General features: G+C 35.0%; 1 protein-coding gene across 7 annotated transcripts in view; it reads left to right on the top strand.

The window, feature by feature from the left end:
• Positions 1-21,450, top strand: part of DOCK9 (dedicator of cytokinesis 9) — a 127,253-nt gene that overhangs the window by 81,722 nt on the left and 24,081 nt on the right. For 2 of the 7 annotated variants that reach the window (XM_061996208.1, XM_061996198.1), the window contains exons 31-39: positions 2,163-2,341; positions 2,908-3,024; positions 4,472-4,592; positions 5,379-5,512; positions 8,520-8,634; positions 10,117-10,183; positions 13,227-13,274; positions 15,728-15,771; positions 18,336-18,451. In XM_061996208.1, the coding sequence (XP_061852192.1) occupies positions 2,163-2,341; positions 2,908-3,024; positions 4,472-4,592; positions 5,379-5,512; positions 8,520-8,634; positions 10,117-10,183; positions 13,227-13,274; positions 15,728-15,771; positions 18,336-18,451 (941 nt within the window). Of the gene's footprint in view, positions 1-2,162; positions 2,342-2,907; positions 3,025-4,471; positions 4,593-5,378; positions 5,513-8,519; positions 8,635-10,116; positions 10,184-13,226; positions 13,275-15,083; positions 15,221-15,727; positions 15,772-18,335; positions 18,452-21,450 lie in introns of those variants that run through there. The other 5 variants (XM_061996182.1, XM_061996190.1, XM_061996173.1 and 2 more) reach the window with 3 other exon arrangements.

Raw genomic sequence — 21,450 nt, 5'->3', positions numbered from 1 at the left:
CTATCAAGTGTTGGGAACCTTAACAATTTTAAATGGAAGCTTAAAGTTTTAATCCTGTCATTTAAACTTCATGCAATAGTTTAGGTAGCAAAGTAACTTGTCCAAAGTATCTAGTCATTGAAAGATATTGTAAACTATATCTGTGACTCTGTCTCCTTTTTCTACTGCGATTATTGTTAACTTTTTTTTTTTCATGAGTTAGCTTTTAGTTCAGTAGCTGCAGGAGCCTGCAACATTCTTGTAGGTGGGTGTGGAGAGTGAGGCAGGGTGTACTGTTCAGGTTAAAAGAGGCTTCAGTGGGTCTGTAGTCCAGCCTCCTGCTGAGGTCACCTCAGGCTTTTCCTTCTCCACACAGACCAAGCTCAGTTCCCTCAGTTTCTCCTAAGAGGACGTGTGCTCCAGTCCTCTTAATTACCTCGATGGTCATTCACTGAACTCAGTCAAGTTGAAATCTTTCTTATACTAAAAGGCCCGAATGCTACACCCAGTATTACAGATCTGTCCAAGAAATGCCAAGTAAAGGGGAATAAACACTTGCCTTGATATACTGGCTATGATCCTATCAATACAGCCGAGTATGCTGTTGCTAACAGCATTGTTGCCAGGATGCCGTGCTAATTCCTATTGAAGCAACTGTCCATCTGGACTCCTAGGCTTTTTCTCAGCAGAGTTGCTCCCAAACTAGTCATTCCATGGCTGGTACTGCTGCAGGAAGTTTGTCCATCCCAGGTGCAGAATTTTGCATTTGTCCCTGTTGAATTTAATTGTTATTTCTGTCGATTCATTCCTGTAGAATCTAGATCTTGGATAATAACACTTTAGAAAGGGTACTATGAGTTGTTGGTTTAGGGATCCTAAGAAAAGAACAGAATTAGAGAAAATAGTGATTACCTAATGAAGAACAGTGGAAAGTGCTTCCTACTCTGTCTCAAGCAAATGAGATCTCAGATTATGTGGTTGGCTCTGAGTTACAAGAAGAAATGTAGAATGTGTGTGCTGTCTTTACCTATGTTTCTTTCTGACTTAATCGGTTCTCTTACTGGAAGATTTCTTTGAAGAATTAAAATGCATTTAGATTAGCATCTGTTTTTTGATTACTATATTGAACAATGACACTGAAAATGAGAAACTCTTCAACACCTCCTCAGCTGGAATTTTAAACAGACATACATTCTAATAAATAAGATCTTCAAGCAAAGGTTCTCTTAATCTATCATATATTCAGTATGTAAACAAACAAGATTATTTTATTACCAAAAAAGTGTTTCTAAAAGGGAACAGTTTGACTTTACTGTGCCAGATGTACTCAGGTTTGTGTATGCGTATGTGTGTGTGTGTGTGTGTTTCTATATAATATCTATATATCCACATGGGGCTTAGTTTAGTTTTACAGTTAGTTACTACTAGAAATACTTTACAAAATAAATTTGTATTGCAGTGGTAAAAACACTAATGTTCAAATAAAATGTTCTTTAATTCCAATTCTGTTGCAACTATTCTATTAACACTGAATATATAAATATTTCTGTGTTACAGTGCAGATCTAATTGCTGTAGATCTATTTAAATAACCTTGTTTAAATATAGTGGTCCTTTTTTGTTCTGCAGACTTCATAGTCTATATTCATGATACATCTATATTAAAGATAATGAAGAAGGAACTTAGAACTGCAGTAATCTAAAAATTGATTAAGATCCATTTTGCTTGCAGCTCTTTGAATTTACTAACCTGGAGCTTAACTGTGGACCAAAAGTTGCATTCTACCATACTAACTAAATTCCTGAAAGATAGAATGTGCACAACCTTTGTGCACTGTGTGTGTTTTCAGTGTCCAAATATAGATTTAGAATTTTAATTTAGAGCTAGAAGATGCTGGTTTCAGGTAAATGGGAACAATTTTGAACACTAGACAGTATTTAAAATGTTTTAAAAATCATATATTTAGATTTCTTCATCTTCTAGTGATTAAATAGACATTATAATTCTTTGTTTAATAAATGCATCATTATATAGTGAATAGGGCTAGAGGTATGTGAATAACTATGATTATACATATATATGAATTTGAATAATATAATTGGAAACATTTTAGTTCAGCCGCAAGTCAATCGATAGATTTAAATAGTACCATTCCTTACATAGAACTTGTACTTTACTTCCAGACCTTCACCTGGACTATTCATTAACTGATGAGTTCTGTAAAAATCACTTCTTAGTGGGACTGCTTCTAAGGGAGGTGGGCAATGCATTACAAGAGTTCAGAGACGTGCGGCAGATTGCTATTAGTGTGCTCAAGAATTTGATGATAAAGCATGCTTTTGATGACAGATATGCTTCCAGGGTAAGTGTATTGCTATAGTAGTAGTACAAAATAAGAAAGATTAAGTCTGCACACATACAGAAATTTGGATTTGTTTTTTCCACAAAAAACCCCACTCTTGTTACTTGGCAGCAATGCTATTTCATAGAATCATAGAATGGTAGGGGTTGGAAGGGACCTTTAGAGATCATCTAGTCCAACCCCCCTGCAGAAGCAGGTTCACCTAGAGCAGGTCACATAGGAACATGTTGACATTTCTGTTCAGACTGGGATTAAAATACGTGTGAAATTTGTATCAAAATAAATCTGCAATTTACTTGGTTAGTCTTGGGTAAAATCATGTCAATTTACATGTTTTTTTCTGCATAATATTGAAAGAGTAAAAAAAAAAATCTACTGAGCTTCTGTAAATTAGAGTGAAATACAGTGAGGATCACTGCTTTTATTGATGAACTTGTGAATGTGGGCTCTGACTTAGTATTTATTAAATACTCCCTTTTTTTTTGTAATTTAGGAATGATAGCTTAAAAAAAGAAAATGGTGATCAAAAATTAAATGTGTAATTTGTTGATGAATTGTTTATTTAGCTACATCAAGCAAGAATAGCCACTATGTATTTGCCACTCTTTGGATTGCTCATAGAAAATGTCCAGCGCATCAGTGTTAAAGATGTGTCTCCATTTCCTGTTAACCCTTCCAGCAATGTGAGTGACGATTTCTATTTGGTATTCTTAATTACTTTTATTATAACTTATTGGTAACGTGTATATGAAACACTGCAAATTTGTGGCAAGCAGAGTTTCAGCAGCTTCAGATTTCTGTGAGTTTGTTGTCCTTGCATTTTCTGAGCTTGAAAGCTTAATTAACCTTCGTGGTTTTGGCTGTAATTTCTCTTGTCCAGCTAAGTTACGCCTATCATGCTAGCTGGCTAGTTTGGTCTTACATGCAGATTACAGTGCCCTTATTGTTCTCACTTGAACCTCTGAAGATTTTGAGGGAATGCTATGCCACAAATTTCCACAGCATCATTCTAATTCCATGTCATTTGTACTGACATGTAACATCTTACTTTTTCTGTATCTGTGATGCATGTGCCTATATTTCAATACAAATTATATATCACACAAGATAGAACCCAATGCGTTTGTTTCTGTGTTATAAGAACAGCCAAAGAAGCTGAAGAAACAGTGTCTTTCAAATACAAATTCCAGGTTTTTCTGCAGTTTAATGATCTTCTGTTTGTAGCTATTACTATGGTTCGATTCAATTGCTGTGAAAGTAGTTTTCAGTAAATTGCCTCTTGTTTTTACTCAACAATGACATTTTTCTTTAGTCTGCCTGCCAGTTTGTATACATAGTTTGCATCTAGTAGACCCTGGCATTGGAGGCACTTGGATATACTTCATTTTTATGCAAGACGATACTCCCCCAGCATCTAACACAGTGAATTAGTTATATTTGCTAAAGTTCTAATAGATTCAGTAGTTGTTGTTGCTATTCAGCAGAAAAGATTGTGTAATGGTAGTAGATTTTTTTTTTTTAAACCCTTACTTTCTAATGCAGGCCAACACTGAAATAAATGGATCACACACACAAAGAAGATCAATTTTCTAGACATTAGAGAAGATCAGAGATTAGAATGTGCTTTTGGAACAGCTGTAGTGTAAAAGGGCTACGGGAGAATGAATTCAAATGGAATTTGTGGAGGTGTATATTGATATGTTGCATACAGTTATTGAATCTAAGATGTAATTATTAATGTATTTTATTTTTGCCCATACCTTGCAGTGTTCCATTTGATATCAAGCAAGGATGTCACAGACTCTTCCAACAAGAGAAATGTTTGGGTGTTTGTAATAAAAGTAATTTATGTCTTTTGGAAATAAATGTTTTATGGTGTTTAAAATTCAATGGAATATTGATTTCTTCAGTGTTGCCTGAGGTAGCCTAAGTTTTAGGCTATCTCAAGCTTGTGCAAACACTTAAACATCTCATTTCATGCTTTTGAACATATTTAGACATTAAATTTAATAAATGAATAGTACATTTAAAAAAGAAATATATAAAAAATATGACTGTAGAAGATAAAGTATATCATATTCAGTAAGCCTATAATGTTGGAAAACAATCTTTTTCCTCTTTTCCAAACAGAGTGCAAAGGATGATACACCTAATTTGCCAACAGCAAGTCAGCTAGTAACACCACAAAAATCAGTAAACACGCTGGATAACAATCTTCCTAAGGATCTATTTGGTGTTATATCTGGCATTGGTAAGCACTTTAAAAGAAAATAATTAAATAAGGAACCTGTTTTCTTTTTCAATTATTATAAGATATAATTTCTGTGTCCAACTTTGGTTGCTTTCTTCACATATACTTGAATATATCAGAACCCTAATGCAATCAACTTTTCAGCATGGGTCAGAATTCACAACCTGTACATGAAATCTTTCTCTTGATGCCTTTTTGGTTTTGCTTTTCTATTTTAAACTAAATCTGTTTCCTTGAGAAAGCAATTCTTTTTCCCCATCAAAGGTGACATTTCTTGTCTTGCTGCAGAGAAATAGGAGACAAGGCAAGAGGGCCTCAATCCACCATGTTTTACCTGACGTTAGAGAACGCCTTTAAGCGGAGTTCGGCTTGTGCACACCTATAGGCTTCCTCCCATCTGTCTCTTAATGTGTTTTTTCTCTTTGTCTACTGTAATTAGTTGTGTCAATAACTAGTCAATTAAAAAAACCAAAATATTAAAAATGTGGAAGGGGAGTTTTCTAAATATACAGGCTTCTTCCTGTAAGTGTGTATGTATTGCTACAAGTGTTTTTTATGCATGTGTTTAGGTAGTTTTATGTAAGTCTATGTCTATGTACATACATATATACTTTGCAGAAACTTTAGAATAAGTTTATCTTCGTTAAAAGTAACAAAATTGAAGTAATTATTTGCCTTTAAAAAAAGAATACATATGGTGGGTTTAGAAGTCTGACTAAAGTACAGAGTGACTTTTTTCAGTATATGCATTGTTTGAGATTTTTATGTTATTTTGGGTTTTTTTAGCTTCCCCATACACCACATCAACTCCAAACATTAATAGTGTGAGGAACGCTGACTCAAGAGGCTCTCTTATAAGTACAGACTCAGGAAACAGTCTCCCAGAAAGACAGAGTGACAAGAGCAATTCTCTTGATAAGGTAAAAAAACCCAAAGTGTATTCCTAAACTTTCATCTTAATTCTCATGTGAGTTAACTAATCTCTATTGGGAATGGGCTTTCCAAAGTAACTGTAGAGCAGTATTTTACCCAAGTTTTTCTTTTGCAAATAATTATGATATGAATTAATTTTGCATTGCATTTGTTAAGCTGATTTGCAGAGATTTTCAGTGTAGCAGTGAGTTGTTTTCTTTGCTAGAGAAAAGCTTTACATGAAGCGTGTTGAGTTTTCTTGGAAAGAACTGAATTCTGGTTAGGACAGCTTTGATATGGTGGAGACCCTCACTCCATCCTTTTCTATTCACAACATATGTGGAGTTTTTAAAGTGCTGAAATGCCAGTTACTGTGATTTCTTTTATACTGATTTGACTTTTCTAAATCATTTAACTTTAAAGCTGTTACAAATTAGGAGCTCTGGCTGCAGAAGCTATGAGGTATTCAGTCATGTCTTTCTAGAGCTTGTGTTGATAGTGATCACGTTTCATATTCTTAGATCTTGTTGTGCTAGTCACAACATGTTAACTTTTTCCCCTTAACTCTAACATGCCTTCGTGTGGCAGAGAGAGAAGCTTCTCAGAAGGCACTCTGCTCATGCTATGCGCCCTAATGGAGAAGAAGAAGAAAATTCTCACCCTGCAAAGAAAAACCGTGTTACAATGGATTTTTCACTTCTGACAATTCCAGCTTTGCCAGAGAAAATTTTGCATGCTGCTTTTTCTCTTCAGTTACACGAAGTATTTGGTTTTTCTGCTTGGTATAGTTCAGCTTCTGAGTGAAGTGTGTGATCAGTAGTTTTGCCACTTCTTTGCAACAGTCAAATCTCAAGCCAAGTATGTACAATGTAACTATGTAGATTAAAATATGAACTCTGTAAATGCCAAATCTGGAGTAGTTGATGTACATCATTTAAGCATAAAAATCCAATAAGCTTAAATATTAGCAGAATTTGAGTCTTAGGGTCTTCAGTATAAAGAGCTAAAAAGTAATCTTTGACATAAACCAAGTAAATCAAGATCTTGTGCATGCACTGTTGCTAAATGGCAATGCTGTCATCTATTATTTAGTTGTCATGTTGTTAATTACTAATGTGTAGTGTTTTTACCAAATAAAAGGGTTTTCAAAGGAGTCAACATCCTTTGAAAACTCTGCCGTGGTCTGCAAATTTAGGTAATACAGGATTTATGTTTTGCATGCTGTTAATACTTTCCCTGGAAAATACTTAATCCTGGCTTCTTATTTGTTGTTTTCCAAACTTTCTTTCTATTAGATCACTTGTTCAGTGCACGTTATCTTCAAATTTTCGCTCGTTGATTGATGTCATTACTCAAGAGTCATGTTTTTGTTCTAATTTTCTTTCAGAATAACCTGTAGAACTATACTTGTGGAATCAGAATTGGCTGAAAGTATATCAGATTCTTTCTTAACATGTGCATACTTCGTGGGTTATAGGCATAATTTTAAATTAAGCTTGTCAGTAGCTGTAGTCCTAGTTTTATTCGTGTACATGTTCAACTTTTTTGGAGGGAACATTACCTAATGCCCTGGACAGTATCTGAAAGTGTAGGAAACTCAAGTTCTGTTTCTGCTCTGCCACCCAGTAATTGCCTGCTCAGTTTCAGTATCCATAAAGCTCTGTAGCAGCAGCATCTTGTTCACCAGAGATATTTCAATGATAAACAGTTTGTGAAGTCTTTAGAATCTGCAATAGTAAGATGTCCTCCTAAATTAGAATAACTTCTAATCATAGTTTCACATCAGTTTTGCTGTGCATCCATTTGATCACCAGTATGTGACAGATTTACACAGATTGTTTTAGGACAGCCATTCTTTCCTTTTACTTGGAGTGTATTGAAGGCTCAGCAGTCAATTGATGCATATGCTATGAAGTATTCCCTCATGGATTATCACGTCTCCTGCTTTCAGTGAGATGTTTTCCTTTTTTTTTTTCCTACCCTTGAGGTATTGATAACTTTTGCTTTGTTTGCGAAACCAAGTGCTTTTCCATATTTTTGGGTTTTTTTTTCCTGATTTTAATATGAGGGATTTCTTCCAACACTGCTATGTGTCCTTAAGAAGGTCGTGGAGCCAAGATAATCCAACTTCTGTAAAAGCCTCACCCTGAGGACTTTGTAACACTTGATTATGTGGAAATTTTTCTTTTAGAGATAAGTCTTTGTCTAAAGCTTAAGTTATATATTCTCACAGTTTTCTTCCTTTTTTCTTTGCTTTTTTTTCCTTTTTTTTCCTTTTTTTTGATTGGTGCACATTTTGAAAGATTGTTTATGGGTTTTTAATGTTTCATTTATTTATTTATTTATGGTCAGACTGAGCATTGCTGATCAACTTCACACAAGTGTAGGAACTGTATAAACAAATTGAACAGGGAGAAAGATAGATTGTTTGGTTTTGTTTGTTTAGGAGTGTTTTTGTTTTTAGAGGCGAGGGCAAGTTACTTACAAGTAATTAATCTTCCAGAATGCATATATTATTGCCATTTGTCTATATTTTCTTTGGGGTTCTTCCATCTTTAAATGGAAAGAATTTTGTAAAGGCAGGTGTGTCTACAATTCAGCATAAAGTCTCTTCAAAAGCAAAGGAGCAAGTATGTGTCACCTAACAATAGTATGTATTTTTAAAGTGTTTCATCCAAGCAGAAGGGGCATGTCTGATTTCTACAATTGTGTGTATCTATGTATGGTTTACCTCATTAATAACCACTGTTAGGTGACTTCTTATTCCTCCATGTGGGGGAAAAACAAAAAGATCACCCAAAGAAGGAAATAAAAATGAACAAAGGTAAAGAGGCTTAATTTGGTATACTTTGTGTGCATAATGTGTGTTTTAGTGACCTGTCTCTACATGAAACGCTTTCATCTCTGTTTTAAGATCCTTCCTCTGTTGCAGGAATTAATAAGGCGATTTAAAACATTTTAGTTTATTATCAATTTAAGAGCTCTTCAGCCAAAATATGTTTGTTTTCTTTTCAGAACCAACAGAGCAGCACTTTAGGAAGTTCTGTAGTTCGGTATGATAAACTTGACCAAGCAGAGATCAAAAGTCTCCTCATGTGTTTCCTTCACATTTTAAGAAGCATGTCAGAAGGTAGGTAATTCCACCTTGATATCATGTGTTGGATTTATGCCTGTCTTTAATACTTTTTCAAAGTCAGCAGAATATTTTAGGTTTGGGTACCACGTTTTTTCATATTTTACAAATATGTGTGATTGATGAAATTAAACTCTAATTGAAACTTTCTGAGCATTAAATACTCATTACTCCTATGAAGAATGAGGCAAACTAAAAGACTAATAAGAAGACAAATATTTGTGTGTGGTTGTACTGTCCAGTTTGGAAATGGACGTGAAGAATAGTTCCATTAGTATAATAGTGGAAGAGTCCATTCAACAATTTTGCAGAACTTATTGTATGACAGGGAACCAAATGATTTGGTCGCTGTGTGTATTTCCATTTCTGGAATGAGGATAGTAGTGCTTCTTCATTCTCCTGGGATGGTTGTGAGATAATCCCTAAGCTTCTGAAGAAGTCATATTATCCTGGAGAAGGTTGCAGAGGTATAGAAATACTGCATGAATGGCAAATCTGTTTTTTCAACTTGGAATCATCCCTATCCTTGGTCAATATTGAAACAGGAGAGCAAGTTCCTTTTGGTAAAAACAATGAATGTATCAGTTTATTGTAAATGTATTACAAGTAATTAACATTGAAATAACAGAAAATTTAAAAATTTCTAAAAGTTAAGTTTATGTATTGCTTGAATTACACCCCTTAATCAAGAATGGAAAGGTTAGTAAGTATTCAGTATCCAGTCACACTATTAGATTTTCACGTAATTACATCAATATTTTATGCATTTTAATTACAAAGAATATTATAGTTTAAAAATATTCTTTTCACTGTTTTACAGTTTGAAATATGTAAAAAATAGAATTTCTAGGAAATTCAGGTTTAAATTTATATAAGCACTCTGGAATTTTTTAATCTCAATTCTCCTGGAAAAGACGAAGTTTCAAATCAACTTTGCCACGTGTCTTTGTAATAATTCTGAAATAGTTAATAGCTATAGTTAATAGTTAATAGCTAATTTTGAACATTTTTTGCAAAAGATACCAAGTCTTGGTAACTACAAACCATGTAAAAAACACATAACCATTTTTTAAGTCAGTGCAAATAAAGAAAATCTGAAACCTGTGCTGAAAAACTATCCATAGTAAAGCATTGTAAATTAAAAAAGAAAGAATTAACAATCCAAAGTATTCTGAAGTCCTATTTTCTGAACACTGTACTCACTGCTGACTACAGAACTTTTTAAAATGTTAAATAGTATACTAATATTATAGATTAATTAAAAGCATATTGTAGAACTTATTTGGAGAATTGATGTGTACACTTGTGTAATCAGCTTCAAGGAAAACTTCAAATAGTAATGGTTATCTGTACCTCATAAGCTATTTTTAGATTCTCTGAATCATTCTTTGAAACTAAGAACTAATGTTAAAACTTCTACTTAATATTTTTATGTGTTTATTGCCTTTTCCTTGATTTTAATATTATTTGTTTTCCTAGATGCATTGTTTACGTATTGGAACAAGGCCACAAAATCTGAACTCATGGACTTCTTCACAATTACAGAGTAAGATTTTTGTTGACCTTGTCATAAAATCATATGTTTTGCCATGCTGTTAAAAAACATGAATGTGAATATACTTTTATATTTATTTGTTCAAAGAAATGATGCCATTTTGATCTGTTTAGAGTCCTTAACTTGATGTGCATAATTGCATGTCTGTCCCAATCCATGATAGTTTCTGGAATTAGGCTGTACAGAGTGATCTAAGGCAATTTCTAAACAGCAAGTAGTGCTCAGAATATTGCTATGCTGATGGAAGAGGAACCAACTGTCTGTGTCAAAATGCATCTTGTAATGTGAACTGCTGGAATGATATGGTTGCACATAAAAATTTATTTACGTGACCTCAGAAACAAAGATATATGAATCATTCTTTTAGCCTTCCTCTTGAGTTTTCCATTGTTATCAATGGCTACACTCTCTATCCCTCTAAATACTTAGTAGACTCTCCAAAGTCTAGAGTGTAAACTGTGCATAATCAGTGGTGAACGATATTTTACCAGTAAGTACTTCTTATTTAAGGGCTGAATGAGATTGGTTTGTGATCAAACCAGTAATCGCAAATTCCTAACGATAAAAGATGATTTCCATCACAATAGCAGAGTATGGAACACAGAATACAATTTCCATCTCTTTAGTGCAGTGGTCCTTCAACTAGAGAAGGAAAAAGGTTCACAGAATTCTGCTTCTTCCAGTCCTAGGAGTAGTTTGCCAATGCAAATAACATTCATTTTGCTGATGATTTTATTAATATAGGTCATTACAGTTGTTTCTCATTACTTCAGTAAAAGAGTGTTTCTGGTAGGTACATTCTCACCATGCAAAGAGCTTTTTCTGAAAAACTTAGAAACTAAACAATATAAGAAGATACCAGAAAAAAAGAGTTGAAGTTAGTTTGTAAATAGTGACAAGTTTTGTGGAAACAAACACTGTTCTGACTGCACAGCTTGGAGACAGCTAATCACCCTAAGGGTCTGAGTAAAAAATAGAGATGAGTTGAAGAGACCATTTATCAGTCTGCTCTCTCCTTCACAACTGACACATGGAAGAAAAAGTCTGAAAACTCGCATTCAGTTTGGATTTACACTTTAGAAAAGAACTTTTAGAATATTTTACCCAAGAGACAGGGGAAGTTTTATTTAGTGTTCTGAATTATCATGATAATGACTTACAGTGGAAAAAGAGTAAAATAAAATCATTTCAGTCTCCTTTCATACCATTTTTCTTGGTTTGAAAGTGTGACTTCTAACTATTAATCACCAGTGTTGTGTACTTACCAGTTGTGAAGACAAGCAGAGGCACCTGACAAATTACATTATACTTTCAACTTTCTTGCTGATCTGAAACAGTAGTATTATGATTCTTTAAATATAACATCATATCAAAGTATAGATTTTCTAAATGAAAAATTATTTTGAGAGATTCGCCTTTATCATCATTTTATTCTACAGGCAGATTCCCTTTGGAAATTAGTTCTGTCAGAAACCCTGTTGTTATTATCCTGGAATCTGGAGACCTTTAAAAAAAACACAACAGAACAAAACAATAAAACTCAACCTCTAACCAAGAGAATTTAGGCCAAGGGGAAAGAAAGCAAAATATATTGCTCTTGTTTTGAATCCTTATATATATTTTGAAAATTGTATCTATATATGTGGTGCCTGGTTATCTTTTTACTTCCGTCCGTCATGTTATTTTTCCTGCATTGCTGTTCATTTATAAATCACTGTAACAGGGAACCTCCTTTCAAAGGAAATTTAGTTGTTGTGTTTGAGGCTAAATGTTTTTTTCTCTATAAATATTAAAAATCTATACAAGGTGAAGCACTTAAACTTACTGTTTAAAGTTTTCTAAGGTGTTTTCCACTATTCCTCAGTAAGTTCACAGATGATACGAGGCTGGGCAAGAATGTAGATATGCTTGAGGGCAGGAAGGCTCTTCAGATGGACGTGGTCAGGCTGGATCAATGGGCTGAGGCCAACTGTATTATATTCAACAAGGCCAAACACTGGGTCCTGCACTTAGCCCACAGCAACCTCATGCAATGCTCCAGACTTGGGGCAGAGTAGCTGGAAAACTGCCCAGAAGAAAAGGACCTAGGGAATGTTAATTGACATTCGACTGAATATGAGCCAGCAGTGTGCTCAGGTGGCCAAGAAGGCTTGTGTCAGAAAGAGTGTGACCAGCAGGACCAGGGAAGTGAATGTCCCTATGTACTCAGTGCTGGTGAGACTGCACCTCGAATACTGTGTTCAGTTCTGGACCCCTCACTACAAAAAGAACATTGAGGTGCAGGAGTGTGTCCAGAGACAGGCAACGAAACTGGTGAAGGGTCCAGAGAACAAGTCTTATGAGGAGTGGATGAGAGAACTGGGGTTGTTTAGTCTGGAGAAGACAAGGCTGAGGGGAGACATGATCACTCTCTACAACTACTTGAAGGGAAGTTGTAGTGAGGTGGGAGTCAATCTCTTCCTCCAAGTAACAAATGACAAGACAAAAGGAAATAGCCTCAAGTTGCACCAGGAGAGATTTAAATTGGAGGTTAGAAAAAACTTTTTCACTGAGAGAGCACAGGCTGCCCAGGGAGATGGTGTAGTCCTCATCCCTGAGGATATTGAAAATATGCATAGATGAGGTCCTGAGGGCCATGGTTCAGTGATGGACTTGGCAGTGTGAGGTTTGTGGTTGGACTTGACTATCTTAAGGTCTTTTCCAACCAAACACTTCCATGATTCTATGATTTGGACCTCACACTAGCTGATTTGATTCAGAGTGTTGAAATAGGTGTGTTCTGGAATCAACCTTGTGTGCCTTTTGCTGTTAATTCCAATTTACCTAACCATGTGTGACTGGTTTCAGAAGAGCCATGTTTACCTTTTCTTAGTTTAGGGACTGGAAGGGAATTTTAAAGGCAGGAGAAATATAGAAGTTTTATAATGTAAGATTTTAAGGCTAAACAAAAGTCATAGTTAAATAATTCCAATGTACATAAATCTAGAAGAGGCTGTTTTAAATGTTGCTTCTCTGACTTATGTGTTCTCTGCAGAGTGTGTTTACATCAGTTCCAGTACATGGGAAAACGATACATAGCCAGGTACTGTGTGGAATTTCAATCTCCCTGTCTTATTGACTAAGAGTAATAGTGTGTACAATCTTTCTTGAGTCTCTATTACAAACAAATCGCATGAGTGAAGTAGTTATTGTGAAATGATACATAACAGTTTGAAGTAACTGGTTGCTATATTAACAAATCCGTGTCCTCTCTGAAAGTCTGACACTTGTTTTAAGAATGCTGTGTGTGTGTGTTGTGTTTATTATCAATTACTTTAAAATCCACTCCTTAAACGCTACCTTTTACAACTTTTTTTTTTTATTGAAACAATGTCTTTGGGAAAGAAATTTGATTATTGAATTATTTTATTTATTCACTTGGTCGTAAAACTATGTCCTTTGAAATGGTTTAGAAATTGTACATATAGAGTGTTTATTGAAAGGTGAGTAGTGAACATGCCAATACTGCTTTCCAATTCCAGTTTAAAGTCCAACACACTGTTAGATACCTGTGGGTTCCCATTGAAGGCTATTAAGGAGAAAATCTATGGAGAACTGTGTACTATATTATTTTAATATCTTTGCATTTAGTGTGTTTTTTAATGTGAAGCTCTTTTATAATAGAGTAAAATATAGCAGCTTCTTTAGGCTTTACATTGTTGTCGACATGGTAATATTGTTATAATAAAATTCATTTGGGTTGAAATACCAGTCCTCTTGAGCTCGGTAAGACAGCTGTTACTGACTTTGAATGATAAAACATTCTAACTAAAATGTTAGAATTTTTGTTTTTAATTTAATGGTATATGAATCTATTTCTACAAACTACAAACAACTGTCTCCTTGGAGATGTCTCAGAAAAAAAAACTCGTCTCTGTTCACGTGCTATAAAAAAATCAAACGCCAAAATAAATCTGGCTGTCTTAAGGTTTTGGTTGTAAGCTTTGTTTTCAAATGTACTTCAAACTCTGGATTTACAGGTGTCTGTAATCTTTAAGATTTTTTTTGCAAAAATTCTTCTAACTCATTTGTTTGACTAATTTGTAGAGTATACTACACCTAGTCAATGTACTGCATGTTAATGCTAAATATATGAAGCTGTAAAAATATCTGGTGTTCTGCCGAAATACTGGTTTTTCCCAGTGAATGTAGCTTTCTAGTCTTTCACATTGTCAGCACACTGAATTATATCACAGTCAGTGCACGTCCTCTTAAAATCCACAAATGACAGGGAATGAAAGGGAACAGGGAATTCTGTAATTCAAGCACTGGTTTTCATTTTTCATCAGCTCTGGTGGTGGTACACAATAGGAAGTTAGCCTGTACTGATTGCTAACACAGATCACTTTTCTGTTTTCTTCACTTGACTGCTGCAAGTTTAACAAAGTGTATGGCTCTTCTCCCTTCCTGCTTGGGTAAGATGTGTATGATAATGCCTCAGTTAATTCCTGCTCTCCTGTTGCATGCGTGCTTTCTAATTTTACCACTGTGTGTCCTAATAACTTTTTTCTAGATTTTTTTTCAATCAAAATAGAGGATTTGGATTTGAGTTCTGAATATTTTCAGAATATTTACCTTTTCAAATACGTATGTTTTCAAAAGCTCTGAAGTAAATGTAGCACTTCAAGAGCAATTAGCTTGTGTGCTTTTGCTTTCATGCTTTGAGGTTTTAAGGAAGAGTTTGCTGTGATGCTTTTTTCAAGCTACCTATTTTTGTTTTAGAAATAAAACAGTAAATAGGTTGCATTAGAATTCTTTCTACCAAACTTCTTGTGCTTAACTAACATTTCCTGTCTTGCTGCAGTTTGACATATCTAACTTTTGCTTCTATCCCATTTCACCCATCTTGCAGGAACCAGGAGGGGTTGGGATCCATAGTTCATGATCGAAAATCTCAGACATTGCCTGTTTCCCGTAACAGAACAGGGATGATGCATGCCAGATTGCAGCAGCTGAGCAGCCTGGATAACTCTCTCACTTTTAACCACAGTAAGTCTCATGACATGATAACATTCATCATCGTCAACCAGTACCACAACACCAGAGCCACACCAGTGCCGTTCAATGACTTTTATTGTTCTAGGTCAAACGAGTAGCTGGAATCAGTCGATGGTCTGTTCACTGCTTTATGATAGAACAATCAATTCTGACTGGTGCCATAACATGGAGCATGGTTAGCTGCAGTGTATTTTTTAATTGTATTTTCTTTTTTTTTCTTAATTATATACACTTCGTCTGCACAGTTGCAAAATTGGCTTATATTTTTCTGTTTATTTTATTAAACTGCTTCCCTCCTGCCCTCCTCCACCCCCAACTTGATCTTATAAATGATTAGTCTAAAACTAAAAATGTGCATCCTGACCATATCTCCATGTTTTGACATCTCCTAAGAAGAAATAAGTTTCTTAGACTTTCTACAGAGATTGTGAAGCGCGTGATTTGGTTTGTCTGGAAATGAAAAAGCGTCCAATAATGAAGTGATTTTTCTGTTTTCAGTGTGAGAAAGATATCAAGTATTCTTGGAATTTCTGTAGACAATGGTAAGATTTAATCAGGTTGAAGTCAGCTTGTATATGATTGCTGTATTGAAGACTAAATCTGCTTGTGGCCTATCTTTTTAAACATGCTGCTCTTAAATTGCAAAATACCTTGTATGTAAAGCATTCTGAAGCACCATTTTTCAATTTTCAGCTTCAAAAATACAATGAAACTTGTCAACTAATCCCATAAAATACAACACTGGTACTGAAAAGAATTGTGTGCATTAAAGCAATTATTTGACTTAACTGTATGTTCACTGTATCCATCCTTTTATTTCCCAAAGCTGTCTAACGATCCCTTAAAATCTTTTAGCTCATGATCTTTAATATGTAGTAACAGCCTAATTGCACAGTGTTACTATGTAGGCTAATGGAAAACTAAATAAAAAAATCCCACCAAGCCTCTCTGCTTATAAATGCATTCTCATGCTTGAAATATAAGAAATGCAGTCATTTTATTTTTCAAACTCAAAAAGCATTATCTTTGTGCAAATTACTTTTTTTTCCCTTCTAGTCCTTCTGTTACTGCTAGTAACATAATCATAATGATTTCTAGATGTTTTTTGATACACAAAAGAAAGCTTTTACGCTGTATGACTGCACATTCAATAAGGTGAAATACTTCATAGATAAAGAGTAATTTAAAAAAAAAGTGGGAAATAAATAATATGACTACTTCCACAAAGAGATTTCAAACTTCCAGAACTTGGCAGAGTTTACCAATTTTTTTAGGAAACAGTGAGCTGAAAGGTTTTAATAAATGCATGCTTATGTAAAAAGAAACTTTCTCTTCTTTTCCATCTGAAGGAAATTATGAAGGGAGGTGTCTCATTCAGATGATAAACATGGTAATAGGTTTTTCTGAATGCTGGACATTTCATTACTTCACCTTAAATTGACCAAGGCTTTACAAAAGTGAAAATTGTTGCTATAAAAGCCATGTCTAATGAATTGATTTTTATATCTTTGGTCTTGTTGTCTAACTTTTGTTTAGTTTTCAGTCTGTCTGCACTTTGTATCCAAGTAGTTTTCAAAACTTGAATAAATCTTGTAGATGACCTGTATGAGATGCATACAGGATGATTGTCTAGCAGAAATACTTGCTTTATTTGTTTGTAAAATAATGATTCTTTGGTAAGATAGTTGTTTATAAATGCAAATTTTATAAACTTAATTTCTCCCTTTCTAATCATTTAATCAAGGAATATAACTGAAGTAATGATGTGGCATTTTACATCTCTGAGAAATTTCGATGTAGTTTTTTGCTTAAGTGTGGAAGAAAATGGGCCCTTTGTTCAAATTTCTGAAGCATCTCAACAACTACAGGAATGTAGAGTTATATGTCTGTTGTTGGGGCTGCTGGAGAGGAGGATGATAAATTGAATAGTGACATGCAAATGTACTGAAATATGAGAGATAATCAAGCTGATAGTCATTAGAGCTTACCCTATTTTCAGTGTTCTTAGATGAGTTTAAATCCAGTTGCTCTGCAATAGTGGGAATATACAGGTGCATGTCTAGGCAGATGTCCATATTATGTGTGCTAATTGTAGTTCCATGGTTTCTTAAAAAATACATAGGAGGAGGAAAAGGTGGAGGGTAGAGAGAATGCAATAGATGACAGGCAAGAGATGTATACTCCCTAACAGAATGTATAAATCCAAAGAAAGTGGTAGTTATGCATATGCATACATAGTTCAACCAGGGAAGCAAAAAGGTACAGAAAGAAGTGGCCAGGTGTCATAAAAGAATATACAAGTTCTTCTTGTCTTGGTCTCAACAAGTTTGTCATACTTGTCACTGATTTAGTGATGCTAAGTTGGCTGTAAGTGTAACATATAAACATGATCCAGATCACATTTTTATAAACAACCAGGACTCATTTTGTCAATCTGGTTCTTAAAGATTGATTTCAGGGAATATAAGCTACATATAACCTGTGCTGAAGCAGGATATGTTTTTAAAATTATTAAAATACAACATGGAGCTAGAACTGATAACTATTTTTATTAAATATGGAGGTATAGCATGGTATTCCTATAGAGCAGAATTAATTGGGTCTTCAGCATGTAAGTACATGATTGTATTCCTTCAACTCTTAAGTGTTTTGTAGTTTCAAAACGATTGACTTACGATTGAGATCACTGTAACTTTGCTAAATTACCAATACATATTTTCATCTGTAACTCCATCCTACTGCAGTACTTATTTTACAAACATATATGTGTGTATATATGTACATTTTTATATATATATATATACGTGAGTGTATACATACATGCACATATATATGGAACATCAGGCATTTGTTACTTTAGTTGCTATTTAATGCTTCTATTGTTGACATTTGTAGGTAATATATTTTATGATCTTGTGTAAATTATGATCTTATACATATATTTGAAAAATATTTTAATGCATATGAATTATTTTTCTGTATTGAACACTAACTTCTCTCAGGCTTTTTACATGTTAATCTTTTCCTAGTTCAGCAAGTCTTTTCGAAATAAGAAGCTTTTATATTACTATATCCAGCACTTAAACTTCATTTGGAATTTTTGTAGGCTATGGCCATTCAGATGCAGATGTTCTTCACCAGTCTTTACTTGAAGCAAATATTGCCACTGAAGTTTGCCTTACAATTCTGGATACCCTATCATTATTCACAATGGCTTTTAAGGTTTGTTCTTGACTTTGTTTATCATCTTCCATAATTACCTCTCAGAAAAAAAATCGTATTTACATTTTATAATCTAGTGATATAGAAATGTTATTTTAGGATGTCTAGCATTATATTTCGTTATTGTGTCATGTAAAAGCTGATAACTATTCACAGCAAATGCTTTGGCTTCAGTTACACATTACACACAGACCATATTGATCAGTGGTAATCTGTGGGAAAAATCTCCTTCCTTATCCTAAAAATATTTCTAGAAACTTTAGTGTCTACAGGTATTGGTGGTGAAGCTGTCTTTTTTAAAGGCATGTGGGATGAAAGATCTATTGCATGGCAAAACCGTAATTCAGAATTGGACACTACCAGGCTTTTATTGAACTTTGCTGCTTCTTAATAACAGTAATTTGTGTGTGTTCTTTTCTGTCCACTAATAAGATTTCTTTTTAGTTGTATCAGTTACTATAGCTCTTCAGTGGAATCTTTTTTGGCATGCTCATTTGCACTCCCACTTTCACACCCTTCCTGTCTATTTTTTTGAGCTTTTCTAAACATTGAAGGAGTTGGACTAGATAATCTCTAAAGGTCCCTTCCAACCCCTACGTTCTATGATTCTGTGAAAACTATAAAAAGATGCAATGATAGGTATAGCTTCGTTTTCCCTTGATGAGAACAATGTATCCACATCGTTGCTTGAAGATTCAAATTTAATGTTGTATCTTTAATCTGGTTATGAAAACATGACCTGTTTTATAATGAGTTTCCTTTTATTAGTAATTTGATTAGATAGAGTTTAGAACCAGTTCTGTCCAGAGACTTCATGACAGAATTGAAGATACCCCATTTTAAAGATTTAAAGAAGAGTGAACACTAGTCATTTAGTTATCAACTGCCCATCATGCTTGGAATAAGAGTCCTTCAAGGTTATCTGTATGTAGTATGTGGAGGAGGTAGGTAAGGATATATGAGTATAGCCTGCAAGACTGAAACAAAACATGTAGGAAAATCAAGAGCTCCTATTCAATCAACTACACTAGAATACATAAAATCATAGAAACACAGGATGTTTTGAGTTGCAAGGGACCTTGAAAGATCATGTAGTAATTGCACCCTGCAATTGATGGAGACGTCTTTCGCTAAATCAGATTGCTCAAAGCCCCATCCAACCTGATCTTCAAAATTTCCAATGATGAGGCGTCCACAGCTTCCCTGGGCAAGATGTTCCAGTGCCTCACCACCCTCATTGTAAAAAAAAAAAATCCTCCTTATGGAGCTTCAAGTTGTTGCTCCTTGTTCCGTCACTGGAGGCCTTTGGTAAAAAGTCTCCATCTTTTGTGTAACTACTCTTTATATATTGAAATGCCCTATGAGTTTTTCCCAAACCTTCCCGTCTCCAGGCTGAACAGCCCTCCCTCTCTCAGCATGTTTTCCAAGGAGGAGTATTCTAGTCCTCTGACCATTTTTGTAGCTTTCCTGTGGACCCACTCTGACATGTTATACTGAGAGCCACAGATCTGGATGCAGTATTCTAGGTGGGGTCTCATGACTGCTGGCCATGCTTCTTGTTTATGCAGTCCAGGATGCAATTAGCTTTCTGGGCTGCAAGCACACATTGCAGTCTCATGGCCAATTTTTCATCCACTAGAATCCTTCTTGGCAGAGCTGCTCTCAATCTGTTCATCTCCCAGTCTATGGTAATACTGGAGATTGCCTCAATCCGTGTTGCACTTGGCATTCTTCACATGGGCCCACTTCTCAAACCTGTCAAGATCCCTCTGGATGTCAGGGAAGCCTTTAGCAAATTAACTGTACCACTCAGCTTAGTATCATCTGCAAACTTACTGAGGATATGCTTGATCCTACTGTCTGTGTCACTGATGAAAGTATTAAATACAGGCCCTTGAGGAACACCACTCATTACTGGTTTCCTTTTGGACGCTGAGACACTAAGTGCAACTCTTTGGACATGGCCATCCAGCCAATTCCTTATCCTTCTAACAATCCATCTGTCAGAACCATGTGTTTCTAATTTAGTGGCAAGAATGTTGTGGGCAACCATATCAAAGGCCTTACAGAAGTCCAGATAGATGACATCCATTCCCTCATCCGCTGGTGCAGTCATTCCCTCATAGAAGGCCTAGATCCTTTCTTAGATTAGTAATAAGTATCTGCTTCTTTTGGGAATAATTAACATATTGTCTAGCCTTCTGTATAATTTCTTTTGCTCACCATGATCTTTCCCTAGTAGGGATCCAGGCCTCTTATCTCTTACAGCAGGAAATCACAAGTTGTGTTTGATTCTTGATAGAATTTTGACCGATCCTGTGTGAATTCCTACTACTCTGGGTTGTTTTAGTGAACTCCCTACTGATGTTGAGCCAGCTGAAGAAAAGGTGTTATATCAATTTCCTCATAAGGCTAGGAGTTTATAAGACAATTGTCTTATAATATTTCATTATTTTGCTATCAATCTGGAAATATTAAGCCTTACCATCTTGTACAATCTGCCGTTAAGTGTTTAGGTAATCTACAGAGATCTGTACTGTTCCAAGAGATGAAACTTCTTCCTATGATCAAATGACTTGATTGTATTCAACCATTTATGTCTAACTTCCTCTAAAATGGCCTGCCTTTGGCTTCACTGCATAGGATTTGGAGATCTTTGGTGTCTTGCAAGCATTTGTGTCTATTCATCTACAAACCTTGAAACAATTGAGTTCTGCTGGTCTGCAAGTCACATTAATCAGAATGATTTTTAACGGAGGACTGCTTCCTTCAACTTTTTAATATTAAGAACACCTGAAATGCCTAGGGCTATGCTGAAGTTCTTTAGCCTGGAGAATTCCTTCTGTATCTCCATGAATAGAAAAGGAGACATCTGCAGTTCTTCTTCACTTCCATGTTTGAGAGAGCTTAAAGGATGTAGCAAGAGCCCAGGTGTATACTGGACGTCAGAGTCTTTTTTTTAAAACTTGTTAAACTAGATTCTTTGAGTTAATAATACC

This window comes from Colius striatus, chromosome 1 (genome assembly GCF_028858725.1).
Source record: "Colius striatus isolate bColStr4 chromosome 1, bColStr4.1.hap1, whole genome shotgun sequence".
Taxonomy (NCBI): domain Eukaryota; kingdom Metazoa; phylum Chordata; class Aves; order Coliiformes; family Coliidae; genus Colius; species Colius striatus.
Note: the sequence above shows the minus strand (reverse complement) of the source record. Positions and strands in the feature narration are given on the sequence as shown.